The sequence below is a fragment of the Larus michahellis genome, chromosome 1 (genome assembly GCF_964199755.1).
Source record: "Larus michahellis chromosome 1, bLarMic1.1, whole genome shotgun sequence".
Classification (NCBI taxonomy): Eukaryota; Metazoa; Chordata; class Aves; order Charadriiformes; family Laridae; genus Larus; species Larus michahellis.
In genome coordinates, this window is record NC_133896.1 from 111694947 (window position 1) to 111718017 (window position 23071).

The window sequence follows — 23071 nt, forward strand, 5'->3', positions numbered from 1 at the left end:
CCAGCAATTTCCTTTCTTCCCAGTCCTTTTTCTTCATTCTGTCTCTTTTTCTTACTCCCTGAGAGGGTTGGTTTCCCGCTCTACCTCTCTTTTTCCTTTGTCTGCTGATCCCTACAATGGTGGCTTCCTTGAGGATCAAGAGTAGTTTTTGCTAATGATTTATATTTTTTCTGGTATTAATATTGCTTCCTCTGGTGACATAACTGGAGCTGCTGTGAGTTAACTTGGCACCCCAAGGGGAAAAAATGTATAAGATTGCGAAAAATAATTTGGAACCGCTCAGCTCTCCCAGAGGATAGTGAGAATGGCTCTAAATCCTGCTGTTTCTTGCTCTTAGTTTTTAAAAAATGTGACATTGTTTTTCTGTGTTCATGCTTAAAGCTCTGTTTCAAGGTCCCTGTTGCTCCTGCTGGAGTCTCTCTTCTCTCTAGATTCCACAAATCATTCAAAATGTGTCTTCTGGATCATCATCTTTGTTTTCTGTTCTGACCATGGCATATGCTTCTGTTGTCTCCTGCATTATCACTGGGGCACCTTTCCCATCTTCCTTCTCAATTCTCCCTGCGTGCCTGTCTTTTCCCCTGCTGTGTCTAAACCACTCGAGCTTCCACATCTGCACAACCACTCTTTCTGTCTTAAGACAAAGAGTTATCAGGTTATCTTCTGCTACAGTGCTACTTCCTGTGTAATTTTTTTATTATCACAGGCTTATCTGAGTCTTTCTCAGTGGTACATTAATCTTTGATTAGCATTTGTCACATCGTTTTGTACATTGTTTGTGGGTTTTCTGGCGGAGCCCTAAAAAACATTACCACCTTCTACAGAGGAACCTGCTCATCTTAGAAGGCCGTAAAAAATATGACTAATAGCCTGGGCTAACAGAAAGAAGAGAAAATATTGGCCATAATTTTATTTTTGTATTCATTTTCCTCTTTCTTTTCTTACATCCTATTTGGAGTCTTACCATACTCGCATCGTTTTTCAGACTCAGCTCTTTGAGATGAAACTTTTCATCTCCAACACATCCACGAGTAGTTTCCAGCCCTGACCACAGCTGTTAATAGTGACAGCTTGTATTTCTACAATTGAAAATCCTAACCTATTACAAGATTCTCTCCTTGCAGCTTTCTGCAGGTTTGCCATTTTAAAGAGCACAGCTATGCAGACTTTGTCAGGCAGATGTGAGCTCATTCAGTTCGCTCTTTGAATCGACCAGAAGCCATATGGCAGTGGTTAATGTGGCGCCGAGCCTGAGCTAATAAGCCCTGCTGAGAGACAGCCTAGATCACTCCGGCACGGTATTGTACTAATGTGGCCACACAGCTTCTGTTGCGTTGAGGGTAAGGGCAAAATGAGCTTGCGTTGGCTTGAAGTCTCCATGCGCCAAGCCAAAGCAAATGGCCTGAAAATGCCCATGTGGACATTCCCTTCCTTCTCTATAGCTCTCACAGTCAGTTGTCCTGAATCCTTCTTTGGGGGACGAGATGTTTTCTCCATTAGTGGGATGTTTGCTGCGATTAAATGGTGAGGAAAAAGCCCGTTAGCCAGTTAGTCTAAAGTGTTTGAGTCATGCTCAATGCCCAACATTGTTCTAATTGGTTCAAATAGCTCATTATTAATCCTGAATCTTCTATGCCAGGTTGCTGAATAAAGTGTAGGTCAGAGTAAACCATGCATTGGTTCACACTTGATGTGATGTGTCTTTTCAGCAGACATCTCCAAAGGATAATATTGGTCTGTGGAATTAGTGGAAAGGGAAGGAGCATCGTGATGCAGGGCGAAAGGGTGGCCCGATGTCAAACATCCGTGGACTGGGGAGGACAACAGGTTCCATAGGGTTGTGCTGGCTATCACAGAGACTACATTTTGCTTTTAGGACCACAGTGACCCCCTGTGTTCTCAAGGAGCTGCCTGGTAATAGTGGAACCTACTGTGTGAGGTTATGAGATTTATAGGCTGTGTTCACACTGACCGAAACCAGTGGAATTAAAGCTCTTCATAACTTAGTGTTAGATTAAGAGACTCTTTATGGTCATTTAATTGCTGGCATTTTAAACCAAGTTATTGCTGATCGTATTGTCCCTATAGCTAAGAGTATCTGTTCCTTCTGGTTTTTCTCTTAACTTTCAAAAATGTTCCTTTGAATCAGTGATGAGCATTGCTTCTGCTATTTTGTCTTCTCACCGCTTAAAATGTTAGGCATTAGACATGCATAGCTATGGTTTGTCGTTATTGTTTCACCCAGCAGTAGTGAAAAGTACTCCTTTAATGTGAACTAAGTATGTATTTTTCTATGCTGAACTTTATTTTACGCTGATTTCTACTTTTAAATATAAAAGTAAAGTGAAGAAGAATGAAGTTCTTTTGGGGATACTCTGTGGACTTAAAGGAATTTGAAAACTCCTCATTGAGTCAAAATTCTCCATGGATTTCTTTTGTCCCTAGTCATGAACTGATGACCTAGATAGTAAAAGAAAATAAATGCCTGCAGCAAATAGAGTATGTGTTAGATATCTGAGTTTTGAGACTTCCACAGGCCTAGACATTAGACTATCAGGATTTTCTTGTTAAAATGGCTTATTGAGAGTTTTGAACCTCTGGGACCATCTGAAATTATAGAAATGGTGTCTGGGAAGCCTCTCCTTAAAAAATAATAAAAAAACAGGTGGTTATTATCTCAGACTAGGATACTTGAGCTATCCTGAGCGTGTAGGACTTTATGATTTGAATGGTTAGGAGCAAAGGTGATTTATTATGCTGAGAAAGTAAATTCTTTGTTTTGTTTGGCTGACAGTCTATTTGTTGGGGTTTTTTTGGGATGAGTAAAGGAGATGTAGAAAGGATGTGGGAGGGAAATTATTTCTTCATTCATTTTATTCTCTTAATGAAAAAGAAACATTTTTGTTTGGTTAGTTTTTTTAAGCCGTCAGGAAAGGAGCCTTTGCTTGTATTACGCACAGTAAAGATGAAGATTGGGTTTAGAAAGTTAATTCTTCTCCTCCCCTCCCTTTGTCAGCTGTATGGAAATCCTACGTGTAGAGTGTGGATGTCCTCCTCTAAGTTAAAAATTCATTTCTGGAGACACTGTTCTCCCTAGCCCCTTAGGCACTGCTGTGCTATGTGCCTTCTCTGATTCCTCATCATGAGCAAAAATAATGAGAAGCAAAGCAATATTTGAAGAATTAGACTTTTAAAGCCTTGTATGAATCTGACACACCAAACATTAGGACTCACACTGGGAAGCGTGCACTCTATACAGGCAGAAAACACGTTCAGAGTAGAGTTCAGTCCATTGGACGTGAGACTTAGGATCCCTACAGATCAAATGTGCAAAAAAGCACTACAAATATTCTGCATTCCAAGGTTCTTTCATGCAGACTCCTGGAACTGTGAGCCTTTTTTTTTTTTTTAACTGTATTTACATTTACTTTATACTTGTATATAGAGAGATTTACATTAGTAAAGCATGACAGACCTTTTAACACACAAATATCCTACAGAAATCAATGTATTATTTGTGGCAAGTCTATATCAGTGAAGTGAAGCAGTACAGCTCCTCACTGTGTTCACTGTTTTCCAAACACTGAAACCCATCTGGGGAGAAGGGAAGGGGGAAAAAAAAAAAAAAGTACATTTTTGTTCTTGAACGTCTCTAGTGGACCTTATAAATTTGATTGTTCTTGGCATTTTTGATATTCCTAGTCGCTCGCACACCACAGCAGCCACATGTTGTCACTTAAAATCTAAATATCAGATAACTGCTAACTGAGACTTTTTTGTGTATCATGCTTTTTTTAGGAATTAGTTTTGCAAAGTAAAAATGACACTAACTCTAAAAGCATGTTTAATAAAACCTCAACAATCTATGTGCTGAGTTTGCACATATTATGTTCTCATAATCAAAAGAAAAATGTAGAATAAAAATAGTAGAGAAGAACAGTGCCCATTTTTGGAGCCTTGAACAGATGTAAGTGATTAGAGCTTCTTGTTTGGTTTGCTTTGATTTTTTGGTCTACTTTTTGAAAGTTCTGTCAACTTCATTTTTGCTTATTTCACTTTGTTTGGATAGTTTTGCCTTACTGAGTTTCCTGTGATGCTTCTGGTTATATAAAAAGTCTAGTCCAAATCACAGCACTTCAAAAATAATAATTTTTCAGTTCTTGGGTTTCCTGAACCCAGCAGAGTACTTCTCTCTCTCCAGGTAATAATATACTCACAATTACTTACTGCCAAGTTCAGATATTCACCACGTGCAGTAGTGTGGGGCTAACATACACATTGCAGGGTGTTATTCCGGACTCCTGTGCAATATTATGCAGGACCAAGTCTGCCTTCTTATGGTTGCCCTCCTTAAAAGGGAAAGAGAAAAGAACTACTTTCTTTCCTTATCTAGCTGTAGGACAATTCTTGCTAATACTCATGCTGCATTGAGCAATTAATTGATTTTTTTTTTTTCCTCCTGAAAAATCGTTATCTAACAAGAATCTATTTGGCACATGGTCACATAAAGATTGCTCTTTTATTTAACATGGAAGTGTGGGTGGTTCGTTATATTTGGATCTAATTATACTCATTTTCTTCTAACTCAACAGCTTTGCTTTTGCCTCTCTCTCTGCTGCTGCTGTCAGTTGTCTACTTGCCTCTGCTAGGCCTTCTGGTTCTGGATGCAGGGGGGGAATAAATTACACAGAAATAAGAGAGGGGAAAGTGAGTAAATTCTTCCCCCTATAAGTTTAAGACAGAAAAAGCCCCACAAACTTTCCAGGGAAAATAATGCTGTTAAAATAGTAAAACTTGAGAAAGTGAAATGTTTTCATGGTGTATATCTTGAAATATTTGTAGTGCTACATGGAATATATTTAGTTTTGAAACTAGCCATAGAGATGTATGCTTAAGTAACTTTGCCTTCCCTCATCAAACATGAATTTTGGTTCCTTGAACAAAATTATTGTGACTCAGGATCTCTTAACTGTAAATTTGTGTATTTTGCATCATTGCTTTTCCAAGTGGCTATGCAGTTCAGGGTGCCAAGGTTTGAAAGCAAAAGATGTTGATATGATGGCTTGGGCTTCCCTCCACCAGGGCCCACGTTTCAGACTCTGCAGATCTTGCGCTTCCCATTCATCTGAAATCATTTGTGTCTTTGAACTCTGGTGTTCAGTTTGAGCATTTCTCTTGGACTAAGACCTGATGCAAATCAAGTAGGAAAAAAATTGCTTGTTCAGGGTAAAGTGTTGCCATAGAAGCTGCAGGTATCTGATTGAAGCTATTTTATGGTTCACGGTGGGTATTCCAGGCTCCAGGAATGAGTGGTTCTGCTCTCTGGCAGACACGTACACTGAATAGAATTAAAGATAAGCTGTTTTTACCTTGAGACTATACAGTCATTGCAACATGATTTTTAAAAGTGAGCTGCAAAACATTTTCCTACCGAGAAAATTATTGTACAGTAAAGGAAAGATTGCCTTGAGGGAGAAAGTCTGCAAGCTAAGCAAAGCAGATTGCTGGGCTGCTGCAATTCTTCCTGTGTGAATTTGGGCAAGCCGTGAAGTTGTTCAGTACTTCTTATTCAGCATTTCAGGAGTCGTGGGGCTGAATTCATTCATACATGTAAAGCAGCCTGACGCTATTGCAACAAAGCTGTGTTGTGCCACTTTGCCAAAGTGCAAAGTGTTATTACATCCTAAATCACAAATAGGCTCTTTTTTGTAGACAAAACAGGAGAGTAATATTCTCACTTACACACTGAGGCCATGCTCCACTCAAGGTGTTTGTGATTGTATAATACTTGCAGGATCTAGCCCAGCTACAAATATTTTAAAACTTTCTTTTATTTTAAAGAAAACATCTCTACCATTCAAGTTATATGCTGAAGTGTCAAAGTGGTTTTGAATTATTGTCCCTTGTATTCAAGGATCTCAAAAGTTTATTAATAAACTAAGAATGTCTTTGTAGTAAGTACTTTGCATAATTATAACTCTTGATAAATCTGCTTTCATAATGACTACAGTTAATATGTTTCATGAAAATACACTTTGCACATGTCCTGAACTCACAGTGTGAAATTCTGGCATTACCGAAATCAGTGTGAGAATTACCATTGTCTTCACAGAGACTAATATTTCACCCTTTCCAAGAAAGTCTATAGTATAATTTATAGCAAGGGAGAAGGCCCTTTTTGAAGTGCTTCATGAGCTGACATTCTTCATCTTTTTGTTGCTGTTGTTGTTACTGCTTCACTTTTTGTTGTTATTGGCTTGTTTGTCATTAAGTTACTTCCCTTTTGCCAGCTGGAGTTTTATGGACATACTCCATATTCATTCGCATTTTGGCTCATTTTCTGCTAAGAAAATTTCCGTGTTATATGTCTTGCCAGTATCTTTTGTGTTTGTCATTTTAAATATCAGGAATTACCCAACTGGAGGTGACAGCTGTTACTCTACTTTTGTTATCCAAAATCAAAGGCTTTGGTGGTGTAAGACATCTATTATACATCTATTGCATCTTTTTCTTGAAGATAAGAAATGTAAATAGTTTTAATGGGTTTTCCAGTAGGAGGAGAAACCTTCATTTTAGCAGTCTGGAAATTTTAAGTAGGACATGGAGAAATAACTTTTAAAATTTGCAAAATTAAGCGTAGCTGGAGCAACCAGAGTAAATAAACCTGCAAGCCTGCTTTGATAGTTATTTCCGATTCAAAAATAGAAGGTAACCTTTGAAAATCTTTGCCTTTGGTATTTCAGCTGGTGGCGAACTCTGTTCTCCCTACATTAACCGTTTTAACAGAGGCCGTTTCTTCTACTGCTATGAATATAAAGTTCAAGAAAAAGGCAGTTCTTCATCTTTGTAACATATACGTCTCAGACTGCAGTGTCAGTTTTACTATGCTGCCCTGTCAATGAGTCTCAAATTCACCTTGAAGGATCACCCCCAGGGATGTCAGCTGAACCTTTGACCCTTCTGTTCTGACTATCACCAAGGTTAACGCATCATTACAGCTTGTGATGTTCGGGATACCTGTTCATTTGGAGCCTTTATCAACCTACGCTATTTCAGACAACTTAAACAGAAGCCTCAGTCTCTCATTGCTTTTTCATAGGAGTACGTTTTGATGATTTTTGAGAATGAATTATATTTCTTTCTAATTTTGAGATAAAATAGATGTGAAATTTTGAAACTTACGGCTATAGCTCTGTTTTTCCTAAATTATTAATATAACAGCTATAGGGCTATAAGGAAAAATAAAAAGACTAGAAAACATTTTCTTTTTAAATTTGAAAGTGGGCAGATTCATACCTGAACTGTTGCTTACAGTGCTACACAGCTACACAGTAAAAAAAAAAATGTGGTGACAGACAAAAGGATATCATTAAGTATTGGCTTTGTGGGATAAGTTCTAGTTACTGACAGGTTAAGGACACTTGTTTGTTTGGGATTGTCTTACCAAGGTACCGTGTTGGATAATGAGCTGGTTATAATTAAAATGGGTTTCGGTTTGCTAACCCAGAAAATTATATTTGCAAATACTGTTCTCGTCTGTGGGACTGATATCTAGCCAAGGGAACTCTTTTATAAGAGAAGTCTGTTGACACAGATTTTCCAAATTTCTATTAAAATATTGTTTTAATATGTTGTACCCTATAAAAGTGCTCTTAGCAGAGTCCATTTTTTTTTTTTTCAAGATTGTCCTCTGATAAAACACATAGGCCGTTTGATTGGCCAGATCTACTTCTGGATACTGTTAATGGCCATCAGCTTTGTGTTCATGAAGTAAGAGAAGGAATAGATACCAAAATAGGTTTTATTCTCTCTCCTACAGTGTTTCAAATGTCTTCCACATGTTGTCATTGAATAATTGACACTGTCTAATGTTGAAAAGTTTTTTGATGTCAAGATGACCTATTTATTCAGGTGCAGTGGAGAATGCCAATGCAATTTTTGTTTCTGCTAATGGAGAATCCCAAGAAGCACATAGTCTGCTAGGTTTTACCTTTGTATTCTTACATCCTTTCCTCAAAATGCAGTTTTTAAAATAGCTCTACAGACATTACACGTAGGTCCCTATCTGCAGCCTTCAGACTACATGCAAAGTTATTGTGTGTCCACTTTACTTTCAGTTGAGAGAGTTGAGATGTTAATGAACAGTATTGTATCCTTTTCTGTCCTCTCTATAAACACAATCTTTTAGGTAACAAGCCTTAAATCGCTTCCTCCTTTCAGTTCGATTCATGTCATTTTCCTTCTCTTAGACTTGTCTGGAAACTTACAATAGTCAGTGTAACAGCTACACTAACTCCAGTTAGGTGCGATCCAATGGTTTTTCCCTTTGGAAGCGTTTGAACAGTAGTTGACAAAGCCACAAAAGAACTTTCTGAAAAGGAAAAGTATTGTTTATTTAACCACATGATAATGCAGAGAAAGAAATAACACTTCAAACCACTCTAATATCTACATGCCTAACTGACTAATTTAGCATTTAAAATTTTTTTCTGATGGAATCCCTTATGTATACCTTCTTCCAAATCCCCACTTAATGAGCTTCTGGTCTTCCACTCCTCAAGGAAGTGTGCATCTCATTAAATCCCTCTTCCTGCTTTGGTTTTTGCTACCTCTTACGTCTCAGGAACAGAGTTGCTGCCTTGGGCTACAAGTATGCCAGGCTCAGCAAAGTCCCTGTCCTCTGCTTCAAGGTGAATTTCTCCTGAGCATTTGTTGAAAAGTTACCATTAGGATCATAAGCTTATACCTTTGTGGTATATTTCCGGGCAATCCCACTATGAAATTAGCTTGCTGTGTGAACAGAATGAGCCTAGATCAAAATCTGACACGTTATTAAAGGCAACTCTAAATACAGCAAATATGATATTTTAATATTCTATGCATAGAATGGCCTGCATATCAGATTGTTCTTTGCACGGATGTTTGAAAGTGTTAGGAATAATATCTATAGTACAGCATTTATTCTTTAGTTCTTACAGGTATTGAACAAAAGTTTGGATGTAATAGGATTTTTCCGAGTTTCTGTATTCAGAAATTTAAGAATATATAAGCATTTTTCTGAAATACAGTAGAAATATTCATATTATATTCTACCGAAAATTTCTTGACAAACTTTAGGTCTGGGGAAAACACGTAGCATTCATTGTAATGCAGTGAAAGTGGGTATAATCAAAGGACAAAACTTTTTAAGATTTTATGACACTTTCGTCAAATGTGTAGTAGCACATGGAATTAGTTTAAAAGTGAAGAGAATCATCAGAATATTTTTTCCCTCCAAACCAAACATTGTCTAAAATTATGACTTTTTCTGTTCATTTTCACTAGAGTTTGCCTTTTTTTTCTTAAAAAAAATCAACAATAAGTCTGTCTTAGAAAAAGTCTGTATGAAGTACATGAAGCATAACCCCTAACAGTATAATGCAAAGTAAAATGCATAGTTGATGAAGTCTCAGTTCAGATGACTATTTTGGTTTTGTGCTTATCATACTTGAGGGTATTTAGAACTTTTTCCCTTGATTTCTGTATGTTTGTTCAGGGATTGAAAACCACATTAGTAGTCTCCATTAAAACTTAATTTGCAAGGGTAGTAAGTATAATTTCTTTACCTTTTGGGGGTGTGAATAAGTGTAACCAGTGGATCTATGTTGGAACAAAGATGTCCTCTATGATAAATGATTGTGAACTTTACTGTTAACAAAATTTTCAGTAAGATTATATCTTGATGCAGACGTCAGGGTATGGATGTGGCCTACTGAAATTTGTTTAGGTATTGCAGTAGTGGTTGATCCTGTTAATGTTTGTGTTGGAAAAGGAGGCAAGAAAATTAAGGAAGCTTATTGATAAGGTCTTTTGTTTGCATAGATACTATCAAGACAGTCCTTTAAATACTGTCTTCCATGCCTGTTCGCATACATCAACTTTCCCTACCATTCTTTAGTGTGTGTTTTTGCATTCATTTTCCTTACCTTTCCTTCAGGTGCATCAGCATGGGAAGGAAGTCAGCAAAGGAAAAATTTGCAGTAATGTGAACAACACAGAGAAATGCCAGTCATAAATATTTTTCTATAAATATTTTTATGGATTTGGGGCACTAACTGAAGTCATAGAGTGTTTCAGGGGTGGTGAGTTCAGACCTTGGTGGGACTTCAGCTGAGGGCAGCTCTTACTTGTCCCATTTGTAAATGGTCCCTGATCGGTCAGGATGGCTCTCAGTATATTGTGTGCCATGGGCTACAGGCAACACCTTTTGGTAATCTGCATTCAGGACCAGATTTTGAAAGTGGAATTGCAAACTCAACTACCTAGACATGTCAATATGTCCATCTGATAGTCATATGCATTGACTGCCCCGTACCTTACCCAAGGTCAAGGGCTCCTAACTTTTGCCATCTACTTTTGAAAAATTTGGCCAGAACCTTAGGTAAATTAGTCTTTTAAATGCAAAAATGTATCTTCTTTTCTGTTTGTCATACTAAGTAGCTGGCAAAGAAATAGTAACGTCTTTAAAAGTTAAGTGTTTACTTCAGATTGAACACTTGGGTTTGTATCTGCTTTGGAAGCATAGTGTGGCTGTTCCTGTGTTTTTAGGGAGGAAGGTTTGCCGTGGGAATACAATTGCAGTTTTTAACTTCCTGTCGCTGTCATAAAAAGGTAATTCATACCAAAGGAGCTGAAATCTGATCAGCTGACACTTTTAGTTTTATGTAAAGATCACTTCCTGTTACTGCTCGCAAAGAAGACATCAGAGCTTCTTATTTATGTTAGGATAGTATTAGTTTGAAAAAAGACATGCACACAGCCACAAGAAAAACTGGGAAAGATGAAAGTGCTGAGTAATTTCAATTCCTCTGCCATTTTTACAACCCCATTCCACCAACAGCAAACTGCCACAAACAGGAGACGCTGATTTCCATACAGAACTTGGCCAGCTAGATTGTAGTTTGCTTTGTAAATACAAATGGAAGAAGTTGAGCAGATGATATTTCCAGTGTCCAGGACAGTTTCTCCCCACTCCCATCCACCTTTTTTCTCCACCTTTTCTAATGGTGCAGCTTACAATACGCTTTCAACAATAACCAAAATTCTGCCCGGAGCTTAAACCCACCACGGCATCTGAGAGGAATAGCAAGAAACTGCTGCAAAGAAAGCAATTATCCCAGCAGGGCTCCAGAGCTCCCCTGAATAGCTCAGGCAGCCCCCAGCGGTGAGCAGACAAGGCAAGGGGAGAGGCACCATTCTTCAGGCTTCAGTCGCTTCATTCTCCTTGGCTATTCGCACTGTAACCGCTTCCATTGACACGCTGAGCAATATGCAGTTTGCTGCTCGGAAGGCAAGGGCTGAGTGGGAAGAGCAGAACTGGTAGGCAACCTGTGCCTCCTGACACTGGAGCCGAATTTCTCAGTGGCGAGTCTAGTAGTAGCCCACAAACAACAACTCTCGGAGAGTATCATAATTAACGGGTGGTGATGGTAAACTTGTGAGCAATGATCCCAGTACATATAGAGAATGGGAACAATGTATGCTTTGTTCTGCCTGATTGCAACCTGTGCTGGCTTATTTTAAGAGTAACAGAAACTCCCAGGATCTCCTGGCTTCACTGTTCATTGCTAAAGATCAGCTTATATTGTATAGTTCCCCGGTGGCAACAGAGGGCTGAACATTTGTGAACAGACTGAGATCTGCAGGTCACTCACTGATCGTGGAGTCTCTCCAGAGGATCTCAAGTTGAGCACAAAAATGAGAATAATGACGCAGGGCTGCTGTGTGGGCTGCGGAGTTGGAGTATTTGATCTTTTCCTCTCTATGCATACATTCTCCTCCTTGTTCTTTGTAAGTTTAAATTTTAGCATCTTTCAAGCAGGGACCTTGTCTGTGGCTGTAAAGTCTATTCCAGTGGCTTTTCAGTATTCCTTCAATAGAAATTAAATTTAGACTCAGATTTGCTTGTGGTTGCCTGTGACTGCAGGTTTTTGCCTCAGTCCTGTAGCACAGAGCTTGTGCGCAGACCACAAAAAATACAAGGAAATCTGTGATTTATGATTTGCACGTGCTGCAGTCGCAAGAGCTGCCATGATCGCCGATGGAAGAGTGAAATGTGGCAGATTAGTATATGACTTTTGTGTTTAACTATTCATGAAGAATGAACAAAGTGGTGCATGTGTTCCTTTTTTTGAAAGTGTTAAACAAATGATGTGAAAGGTTTAATGTTTTCACAACTCTATGTCCAGCATAGTCTTAGTATAAAAGTTAGAGTTCTGCTAAGCTTTGACTCAGAGATAAATACATTAAAAACTTAACCCAGATTTATGGGCTTTTTTTGAGGCATGGTCTCATTTCTATGAGATCTTGGTCATAAGTCAGAGAATCAGCAGGCTTTTGGTATTTATGTTAGAAAACGTTTCATTTTTTTCAAGGGTACGTTTTGCGAAATATTTGTGTATCTGTAGTACTTAGTTGGTAGTGCCAGCACTTCTTTGGAAGTAAACCTGATTGTGAAATTTCAAAAGAAAATGTTTTGAATGGGAAGTCAAATCTGCTTCAAAATTTAAAACTGTCAAAATACTAACTTGGAAATATATGAAAGAATCCACTGCATTCTTGTCACCTGTGACAAATTTTATTTGCTTGTTTGGTTCTCACTTTGTATCTGATACCATAAAGGGTTCAGGTTTACCGCCAGAGGAAGACAGAAATTTCTTCTTCCCTTGGGAAGCTGCTGTGCCAGCCCCAGGGAGGAAAGCTTCCACAGGCAATCGAGTGCAGGAAGTACAACGGTCTTGAGAAGGATCTGGGCGTCTGTAATTCCCATCCCCTTCAGTGAGGAGCAATGGACAGCCAGTCTCAAAGGGGATGTGCCTTCTCCTCGAGGCAAGTGGGAGTCTGAGCCAAATCTGCTGCATCTCAGAAGGTTACTGAATGATTGAAGCCAAAGCTGAAAATAATGACCCGCTGCACGCACAGACCTGTGCCAAGAGAAAAATTTTGAAAAAATCCTTCTTATTTCTATTCTTTCTTCTGAGACGGTGATGATTTTGTTGTTGTTATTTCACAATTGTACTTTGAAGTCTAGGAGAATCTTGGTTTTGCATGTTAAAGGCCTTTCAATTTCTTGTGGGAGGCAACCTATCATAGAAGGCAACCTATGAACGTCTACTTCAGAGCTTTTGATGACTTGAGTCCTGTCAGAACAGTTCCCTTTAGAAGACCCTTTTTGAGGACCTTGAAAAATTCTATATTTTGTCATGATGGCAGTGAGAGATCTGCACCCTGAGAAATGTCTTTCATCAGATTACAAATCTTAGTGAAGTTTTATCTACCCGTGCTTCTAACCTTTGAAGTTGAAACTTAGGACTCTGCTGTTGTAGGCTCACAGTCTGCTCAGCTCCTCTTTCCTTAGGAGAAAGTAGGAAATTTCCTATCAACAAAATGCACCCCATGGTGTCGAGTTGTCTTAAATCCATGTTGTTGTCCTGCCAACATTAACTCCAGGCTTAGAAAAGTAAGACAACATTGGTCAATACCTGCAATGACAGTTACGAACTGAAATCCCCTTGAAATCAGCAGCAGAGTCCATACCCCTCCAAAATGGCCTGGTGGTGGTACTCGTCATCCCTCCAGTGCAGTCTGCAGGGTTTAGGCCAACTCTGCAGAGCACGAAGTACGGTCTGGTCACGTAAATGGGCCCGTGTAAAAGGGCTGGTCTGAAACCACCCTTGGCTTCATGCTTGGTGACTTTTTGACGCAGCCCCGCAGAGTGGTCTTGCGTCTGCCTTTTGTAGTGTAGGCACTCTCAGTGGCTAAAATCCTCCGTAGATTTGAGCTATGTTGTTTCTTTTATGGTTACCAGGTAGGAATTTTTTATATGTTTTAAAATTTGTGGTTTGTTAGGGTTATTTTTGCATATTACATTTGTGATACTTTAGGTAACATAATTAAAAACTGAGAGATTTTTGTGTGGCAAATTAACCCCAGCTGGTCTGGGATTTTATCCTTGGAAGTGTCTAAATAACACAGTGGTGGTGATGCTTAAAAGAAAATTCCTGTGTAACAGATACTTCAAATCATCTGACTTGCTTCAGGGGAGAGAAATGAAGACATACCAGACACTGAGTTCAGTTCAAGTTCACTTTTATTTCTGATTTCAGTCACTGATTGCAGTGAAAGCTATATTTGCACCGGTGCATCCAGGGGAGATTTATACATGAGGTTAAATTTACAGTTTTACAGAAATATTGTAGTTGTCATTACATACACGTTGTTCCCATGTTGGATTTCTTTGGGTGTTGCAGAAAGGTTGGTTAGTTCCATATATTTTTTACTGACCCATAGGACGTACTTATGTTTGTGCATTAGTTAAGTTTAGTGTGTTTTCTGTACTCAGTAAATAGCATTGTGAATTGAGCAGACTTAAGGCCATGAAGGTAGTTGTAACATGCTTTTGTTGTAGGAGGAATTTAATCTTGGTTTAATATAAGGAAGGAAGTATTAGATAGTAAATGTTTTGTTCTGTAGCTGTGAAAACGTTTCAGGAAAGTATTTTACTGGTTCAAATATTTTCATATAAACATAGCTGTCTGTTCAGAAATTAGTTCTGATTAATGTGAGCCAGTACAGCCTATTTTGAATTAAATCTTCCTTTGTGATTAACAAAAGCCAAATGTTACAGTTTTAAACTTCTGAAAATCATATATGCTGAGGTATGTTTTTTTTTTTTTCCTTTTCTGAAGTTGATTTATGACATTCTGCATATATGTTGGCTGTTTCCACGATCTTGTTAGTTGTGTGAAGTATCAAACACATATGGTAATTCTGATATTTGCTGTCTGGTGATAATGCCAAGGGCTGAATAACCCTCAGCTGCCTCTGAAGTCACCAAGCAATTCAGGACACAGATAACCCTTAAGCCTTTGTAGATACCAATCTTCTTGTAGATACAGCCATTAATAATGAGGGCATAAAAGAGGGGAAGGCAGTCTCATGGGCGGATTTGAATCTGATTCTGACTCTAATGTATCCTGGCCGGATTGGCAGCGGTGCCAGAAGCAGCAGCTTGAATCTATTGTGATTTTATCTACCTTAAATGCTCTTTCTTTTTAAGTAAAGCTATCTTCCTATGCGTTTTGCACCAGTCTTTATAGACTCTACCTTCAGGCCTGTCATCGTTGCAAGACAGTTTTGTTGGTGTGTATGGTAGGGGGGAACAATAGACTTGCGCTTTGTCATGACAGTTCTACGGCACAGGAAGACCACTTGAAAGTATATTTTAAACTTCTTTCAAATAGAATTTTTTGTGTGTTTGATCTGGAGGAGGCAGCGCATACCTTCCTGGGGTCCCAGAGAATGGAACTGAAAGCGGGACAGACTCCTCTGTCTCAACTTTGAAGTTGAACAAGAACAAACTTTATCATTGTTGAATACCTATTCCAGACATGTTTTGATGTCTAGGGTCTGATATTTAAGCATGCTGTAATAGGTAGGGAAGAATACATGGGATTCACAAGGTTTGGAACAAGATACACATTTTTAAATAAAAAATTAAGAGAGGTATTCATTTATACTTTTCTTTACCCAACTTCATTAAAACTGCAAAGTTGTCTTCTATCGCTGACATTCCATGCCTTGCAGTCTATGCTGCGGTAAGTCATAATATGGATATAATAATTTGTTTTGGGATGCTAGACTACATGAAAGGAAATGAGCAAACTCTGTGTTTCCTATCTAGGAAATAAAAATTCCGTTTTACTTGTATCTATCATTGGTGACATTACTCATTACAATTGCCTGTACTTGCCCTGTTCTTTAACTGTTTATTTTAATTTCTAATTAAATGGTACACTTTTAAAGCAAAGACCATGTCTGACAGGTTAATATTGCATGCCCATCACATTTCATTTAAATAAAATGTGATATTATGTATGCTGTACTGTAAAAGACTGAAATATGTGAAATTTGTGATATTACATACGCAGGAATCCTGGCTATACAAACAGAGGTCAGTATTTGCCTCTGCCGTCTAAATTTCATTTTCTTATGTATTTAAGTTTGCTTTAGAATTGTTTTGCAGCAAAGCAAAATTTAATTTATTAAATAGAATGAGACTAAGAGCTAAAAGAATGTTAAAAATAGTGCCAGTCACCTTTATATTTGGACTTCCCAAGCATTTCTCTCATGGCTTCGCTCTTTCTTATATTTCATAGCACATTTCTGTGAAAAGTAAATTAATCACCCACATATATAAAAATATTTCTTAACACAGACAGATGGGTATGGATTTACACATACAGAAATTTACACACACACACACACGACACTCATAGGTATATAAAATATGGTCTTAGAATAAGTATGTATATGTGTACAGCTATACTGAATACTTGGTGGTATGTTGTAGAACCCTTGGGTAAGTTTTTATGGATTTGATTTATTGGCTGACCGAGTTGATTCATTAGTTGTATATGATTTTTTTCTGCTGGGTGGCCATAATTTACAATTCTGGGCCTAGTTAACTCTGTGGGTGCCTAGAGTTTTCTGTATGAACATCTCCAACTGTTGTTTAAAGAAATAAATGAAGTGGACTTGCTTGAATGAACAATTTACTCATGAGGAGCAAAATGTGGTCAGGCAGGCAGGTCATAGAAAATAGCTTTCAATAAGTCTTTGTAAGTCACCATGCTATCATATATTCTCTTAACGTACATGCAACAATCCATACACGTTACAGGCAACTGAAGATCATCTGTGAACTGCTGTTCACAATCTTTTTCTCTCATCAGCATTCAGTGCTCTTCTTGCACCGCCCTGATAAATTTGCTGGTAGGCATGGAACAGAACAAAATCCTGAAGAGGCGTGAAAAGTCAAAAAGTGCCTTGGCATCATTTCTGTATAAATGAAACACGATACTTACTTCCATCTTTTCAAAATTGGACTTAAAGCTTTGGCAGTTAGCAAAGCAGTTCTTTTCCCATGATATGCAGTATCTACCAGAGTAGTGTAGTAAAACTGTTTGCTATATCTTATTTACTAGGAAGAAAGGACTTCTCTTTGTATTCACTATGGTAACAACTCTTCTGGAGGTTTGGGATGAAATGCTACACTGCCTGTCACTTTTTCAAACCATTATATCATTTGCTACTGTAAAGTCCAGCTGGTGTATTCTGGGACAGGGGCATGAATACGAGAAGAGCCAAAGCACTCAAATTAAAATGCCTTGATTAACTGTTAAGTATCCACAGACTATGAATAGTTCTAATTTGGAGGATTTCCGATAGTGCCGCCAAAGGTGATTTGGCTCTTTACTGCTCTAAATACTGGATATGAACTTATAGTACTGGACTTACTGGTTTTGAACTTAGTAAGACAAAAAGATGTAGCAGTGATTCTTTGTGTTCCTACAAAAATTCACATGCATGTATTCCATTGTGTGCTTGTGTTACTCAAAGCCACTGGTCTACAGTCCATAGATATTTTTAGGATTTCCTATTGAGAGAAAAAGTGGCAAAGTTTGCACATAGAGAACATAAATTCGTCATAGCTACAAATTTGATTTGCAATGTCTTGTTAATAGATAGAAGGAGTTGATCAGTCCTAGTGAGATGGTGGGTACCTAGTTGATAAAATTTAATGGAAAACTTGGGTAGTGATCCAACAGCGGAAGTATGCTTTCTTCTAGCCATCTGTGAATGCTGTAGTTACAGACATATATAATTCCACGTGCACTTGTGGTACTTTTCATTGTAACTGTGTAATTCATCACAATTTATTGTGGCATAGCCATCATTGTAGCTAAAGTTCTAAACCCTTCTGTTTTAAGGAAAACAAACAAGCAAACAAACAAAAAAGATCAACAAAGGAAAACCCCTAGGAAAAATAAACAAAATGCATTCAGAATTCCATCTTGGAAGCACAGCTTCCAAGTAGGCATGTCACGACTTGGAAAGTCTGCCTCAGCATCCATGAGGAAATATTTCCTCTGCTTCTCCTTCCTTATATAAACCTCAAATAACTAGGAAGAAAAGCAGCTTTCAATGATCTTTTAGTTGTTCAAATGTTTCTGTTTTATTGCTTTTCTCCATCTATGCTTTGAAGAGAGTCTTGTGGTGATTCCTAGAAGAACTTCCTAGGAGAGCTCTTGCTGGAGGTTACAATTTGTGCAAAATGCACGGTTGTGCCATATTGCAGTGGGTTTGACCGGGATTTTCTTAAGTGCTAAAATCACAGATAAGTAAAAATGCTACTGAACGTCAGTAGGGCTTCAGCTCTTAAGACACGTTAAAATCACCGCTTTCAGTTTACATGGGTTTGAAATTATCAGTTGAGTTGGTACGTTCTTGTGATATGTAAATACATTTCTTCGTTAAATCCAGTGCCTTCAATATTCATACACATGAAAAGTGTGTGTATACATATATATGTGTGTATCTGGTTATACAAATACCCCAAAATACATGTGGAAATCTTTTAAAAATTGTTTTTTTAAAAAATCCTTTGTATAGATTAATTGGAAATATATAGGTTTTTGTGATTTACGGAAACGTAAAACAGGAATGAATATAGATAGACTACGAGTTATATTTTACATTTTGTTCTCATGCTTACCAGTTTAGGCAGTCAACAATCTAAAAATGCACACAGATTCTTGAAAAATGTGTATGTGCAGGTCACCTTTGTTTTTTCATTCTTCATGCCTCAAATCCCCATTGAAATTTCAGCATTACTAGATTTCTGGATGATAAAGGACATATCTTTTCTGTTCTCAAACAATGAGTGCCAAAGGCAACAGAATGAAATTTGTATGCAACACTATCTACGTTACATGTGCACGTTCATTTATCTCAATAACTGACTGTCATCTTTATGTGCGTACATCTTACAATGATAATAAGAGCCCAACGCTGCTCAAGATGTCAAATTTTCGGGGATGGATTTCTAGCTGCAGGCAACTTGAGCAAAATACCTCATATTGAGAACACTCTCTTCCTTGTCACTGACCACATTAGACCCTTTCATGTAGCTTCATATGTGACTTTTATTTATTGTGTACTTCCACCCGTGCCTTGAACTGCAGTGATTTTCATATGTGATTGGACTCACAAGCATATGTTAACTTAAAAATGTAATTAATGTAATTAATTAACTGTTTTGTATATTAAAGTAAACTTGGTACGTATTCAGTTGCCTACACAAATTTTGCTGCATTTGGTGAACTTTGAAACTTGTGCAACCATTTTTTCAATCAAGTGGGAGAATAAATACTTTTAAATGGAGATCAGATATTTTCATATACATTTAATACATATTTTTATATAAAATAATAAGATTTGGAATCACAAAGGGGAAGTATGTTTTCTAATTTGGGGGTTATTTGGATTCCATTATCTTCCAAAAACTGAATTCAGAATTAAGAGCAGAAAGTTATTCATTTCCCAGTAAGGATTTAATTGCTTCTGCCCAACTGCTTATCAGCCTTTAAAATTACTTATTTATAGGTGAAGAACTAAAAAATATTAAATTTACTTCGCTTCCTTAAGAAATGAAACCAAAACAAACACAGGATTCATGAATAATAACGAGCATGGACAACAGTAGAATAACATACATGTATTTCTTGTCAAGAAAATGTAATTGCAGCACTTGATGTGAAAATGGGATTTGTGTCTAGTGCTAGTTTTTACTCTCCACTTGATTATATCAAACTGCAGTAGTACACAGTAGACCAGTCTCTCTGGTCAACAAGTATCAAACAGGCTGTTGAACAGCCAGGGTTACATTACGCAGAATGAAGAAAAGAGTAATAGGAGTCCAAATCTGAGAGATTTTAAAATACCAATGTAAAACTAAGATGCAAGGGTTTTGCGTAAGAGAAGGAAATTAGGTTAATAGTAATATTATTATTTTTTTTTCACTTTTCTGTATGATTTGGAAAATCACCGGTAGCTTGTTTTGTTTCATTATCTGTAACAAAACTTTTGCAAGTTAATAAATATTATTAAATTGCTAATTCATATTAAAGTATTTTTTATTATCCTTGATTTGTCCTAGATCAGAGGAGGAAAGCTTATGATCACATACACAAGAAAGAATGATGCTGGCAAATACGTTTGTGTTGGAACAAATATGGTTGGAGAACGTGAAAGTGAAGTTGCGGAGCTCACTGTTTTAGGTAAGAACTCCTCCGTTAAGACTATGTTAATGAAAATGTCCAACTTTCATTTTTCCTACTAAGTGTTTTATTAAGGATCATTCGCAACTATTTCCTTTCCAGTGTTTATGTTGAAAATGTTTTTGTCATAGCTGTGTTATAGCAAATGGGTGGCAGTTAATGGCTTTGCAATCCACCTTGGTCTGTTTTTTTTTTTTTTCTATTGGAAGACACTTTCTTACTTAGTTCTTGAACCGAACATTATACCAGTGTCCACTGACTGAATTAGTATTGTAAAATAACAGCCAAACAAAAAATCACTAAGAAGCAGAGGCTTAATTTTTTCCTCTCATTGAAGAAAATCAGAATTATTTTAAATTTCTATTCTAAATAACTATCCTTTCATTTATAGTTGTATCTACTGAGTGTTGTAAAGATACAATAGGTCTACTGTTCATGTGATCCTAATGATAGTGCCTCTGAGCATCAAAAAAGACATTTTCATTTAAGATAACTGAGCTTAGCTGAAAATTGCATTTTTTGCTGCTATTGCAGAAAAGAAGCTGTAACTCCAAGAGCAATCTTAGAATAACTTCAGCATGGGAGAATTGCCTTATGATCACTGTAGCTGTAGCTTTGGTAGTTTTCGTTTAAAATGTGTCCCATGTTACTTTAAAGTAGGGGAGGCTTGAGATAACTTAATTGTTTCTGCAGAAGGAATAGATATTGTATCGTCACAGGATGAGAATATCCAAGCCATGGTTCATAACAGCCAGGTTTCTGTCACTGTGCTGCTACAGTAGTCCTGGCTCTTGGTTTAGGGTTTTTACGTTTTTTTGTTGTTGTTGTTGTTGTTTAATTCAGGTTTGAGATCTGTCTTGTGAGTCTTAGGCGCTTTTGTCTGTCTTCACTACTTTTTAGTTAGGACTCGGGCAACTTGAAGTCCTGTTCAGAGCTTTATTTGAAGGAGGGGTTTCTGTAATAAAATGAGATAGTATGCCATCTTAAAGTTGCTGAAACTGAATATCCAGCAAGATAGTGTGGAACTTTTTAGAAGCTAAGGAAGGCTTCCTATGAAGCCTTATATTTTTGGCTTTTTAAATTTATAGACATCTTTGAAGCACTTTGGGAGGAAGTTTATTGCTGAATGGTCTTTCAGAACTTCCAAGCAAAATCTAGAATTGAAAGAAGGTCATAGTTACATGACTAAAGACCTGGCACTGGCCTCCTAATTAATTGCACCACTTAATTGCTAATTACTAGTCTACTACTAAATAGGGAATCACAGTATGGACTGTTAAGTAATCCAGGCTGGAAAATAGTACTCTTGCTGAACACCTGTAGGAGGGATGCATTGCAGAGAGAGATCTGTCTTTCCCTTTTTCTTCATCTCGTTTTCCCTTCAAACACATTTCTTATTTTCAGCCTGTGGAAACCAGTGAGGTTTGCTTTTCAAACAGGACAGTAAAGCTTTGAATGTCTTATCAGTCTGTGTCTAGAAATCTTTAATACACCTTATTCTTTCAACTCGGGCCTTAGATATGCATAAAAAAACATGAGAAACATGCTGACTTCATATATTAAAATACTTCAACATAAATCTTCTGTTTATGGCTTTTGGTTATTTAAAAGTTGAACTTTTGCTTTTAGGTCTTTGCTTTAGATCAGAGGGAGGACTGCATGCCAGAAACTGTAATATTAGAAAGTTTCAAAATGATCCTTGATAAGCTTTCTTTGTATTTACCAAATAATTGTGTGACAAAGATAGATCCTGAAATCAGTTCTGATTTTCCTTATCCGTTTGTGCATTTGAATGAGAGTGTTATGAATGGGCAGACAAAAGCTCTCAGACTATTACTCTTCCTTTAGGAAACTGATCTGGAGAACAATGTGCCTCTTGTGGATTTTGCTGTTGTGCAGCAGTCCTGGGCTTACCAGATCCATCCTTTTTCTCTTGCATAATTAAGTTGAATATTCTTCCCCAAACTATTCTTACTCTGCAGTTTAATCCAGAATGTTCTTGTCTTGCATTCAGATTGTGTTTTTACTGCACCTACGCGAAAGAAGCTGGGGCAGGGGGGAATGTCTATATTTGTATTTTTTTTTTAATTCACAGCTAGATTCATGTCTGTAGATCTCTGTTTTATTTCTCACTTCTTGTATGTGAAACCAGGCTAGAACTGACAGTTTAAAGATCAACCTGCTATTTCATTTAATATTATTTGCCTAGATTGTAAGCAAAAGTAAGTGTTCTACAACAAAAGTGTCCAGCTGGTCTGGACATGCTCGAAAATAAAGCAAGCTCTTTTTATAGGCTTTTGTTCAGTTCACATTTCCACTCCAGTCCTTTTTGAACCATTCACTAAGGTTTTGTAATACTGAATCTCTATATCTTTATCTGCAAAGTCAAAGTGATAGTCGGAACCACCTTTTTCAAACAGATGTGAGACACAAAAATGTAGGATTGTCTCCTTATCCTTCTGTCTGGTGCTTTTGTACTGCTATGAGGAATTTGTGATGTATTTTTGGATGTTCACACTTCCTGCTTGTGCCAACGGCTTCAGACTCTTCCAGGTCCAGGGAGATGATATTTGTATCTTTAACAAATACAAGTCAAAACACGCAACTGCCTTCTCAAGTCCCTCAGAGCTTCCACAGGTTTATAGGCAAAAAGGTCATCTGCCTTAGGCAAAGCAACCTGCCAAGCACTCTCCTGTTAAACCTTCCCTGTTCTTTTATGGACATCCTATTGTCATCTGGTGCTGCCTTTCTAGGTGGGTAATCCTTCCTGGAGCATCCCAGGAACTGTTAAAAACGCTTTTCTTCCTTGTGCATGTGCAAACCTCATTGCGCTCCACCCTGGCGTGGAACTACGAAACTGCGAATAGCCCAGCACCATAAAGTTTTGAACCCTGTTACAGGGAGAAAAGTGT

The 23071-nt window shown here is 37.6% G+C and overlaps 1 protein-coding gene across 6 annotated transcripts in view; it reads left to right on the top strand.

The window, feature by feature from the left end:
- ROBO1 (roundabout guidance receptor 1) overlaps positions 1 to 23071 on the top strand; it is a 537087-nt gene that overhangs the window by 430743 nt on the left and 83273 nt on the right. For all 6 annotated transcript variants that reach the window (XM_074599365.1, XM_074599346.1, XM_074599356.1 and 3 more), the window contains one exon: positions 20039 to 20159. In XM_074599365.1, the coding sequence (XP_074455466.1) occupies positions 20039 to 20159 (121 nt within the window). The remainder of the gene's footprint in view (positions 1 to 20038; positions 20160 to 23071) is intronic.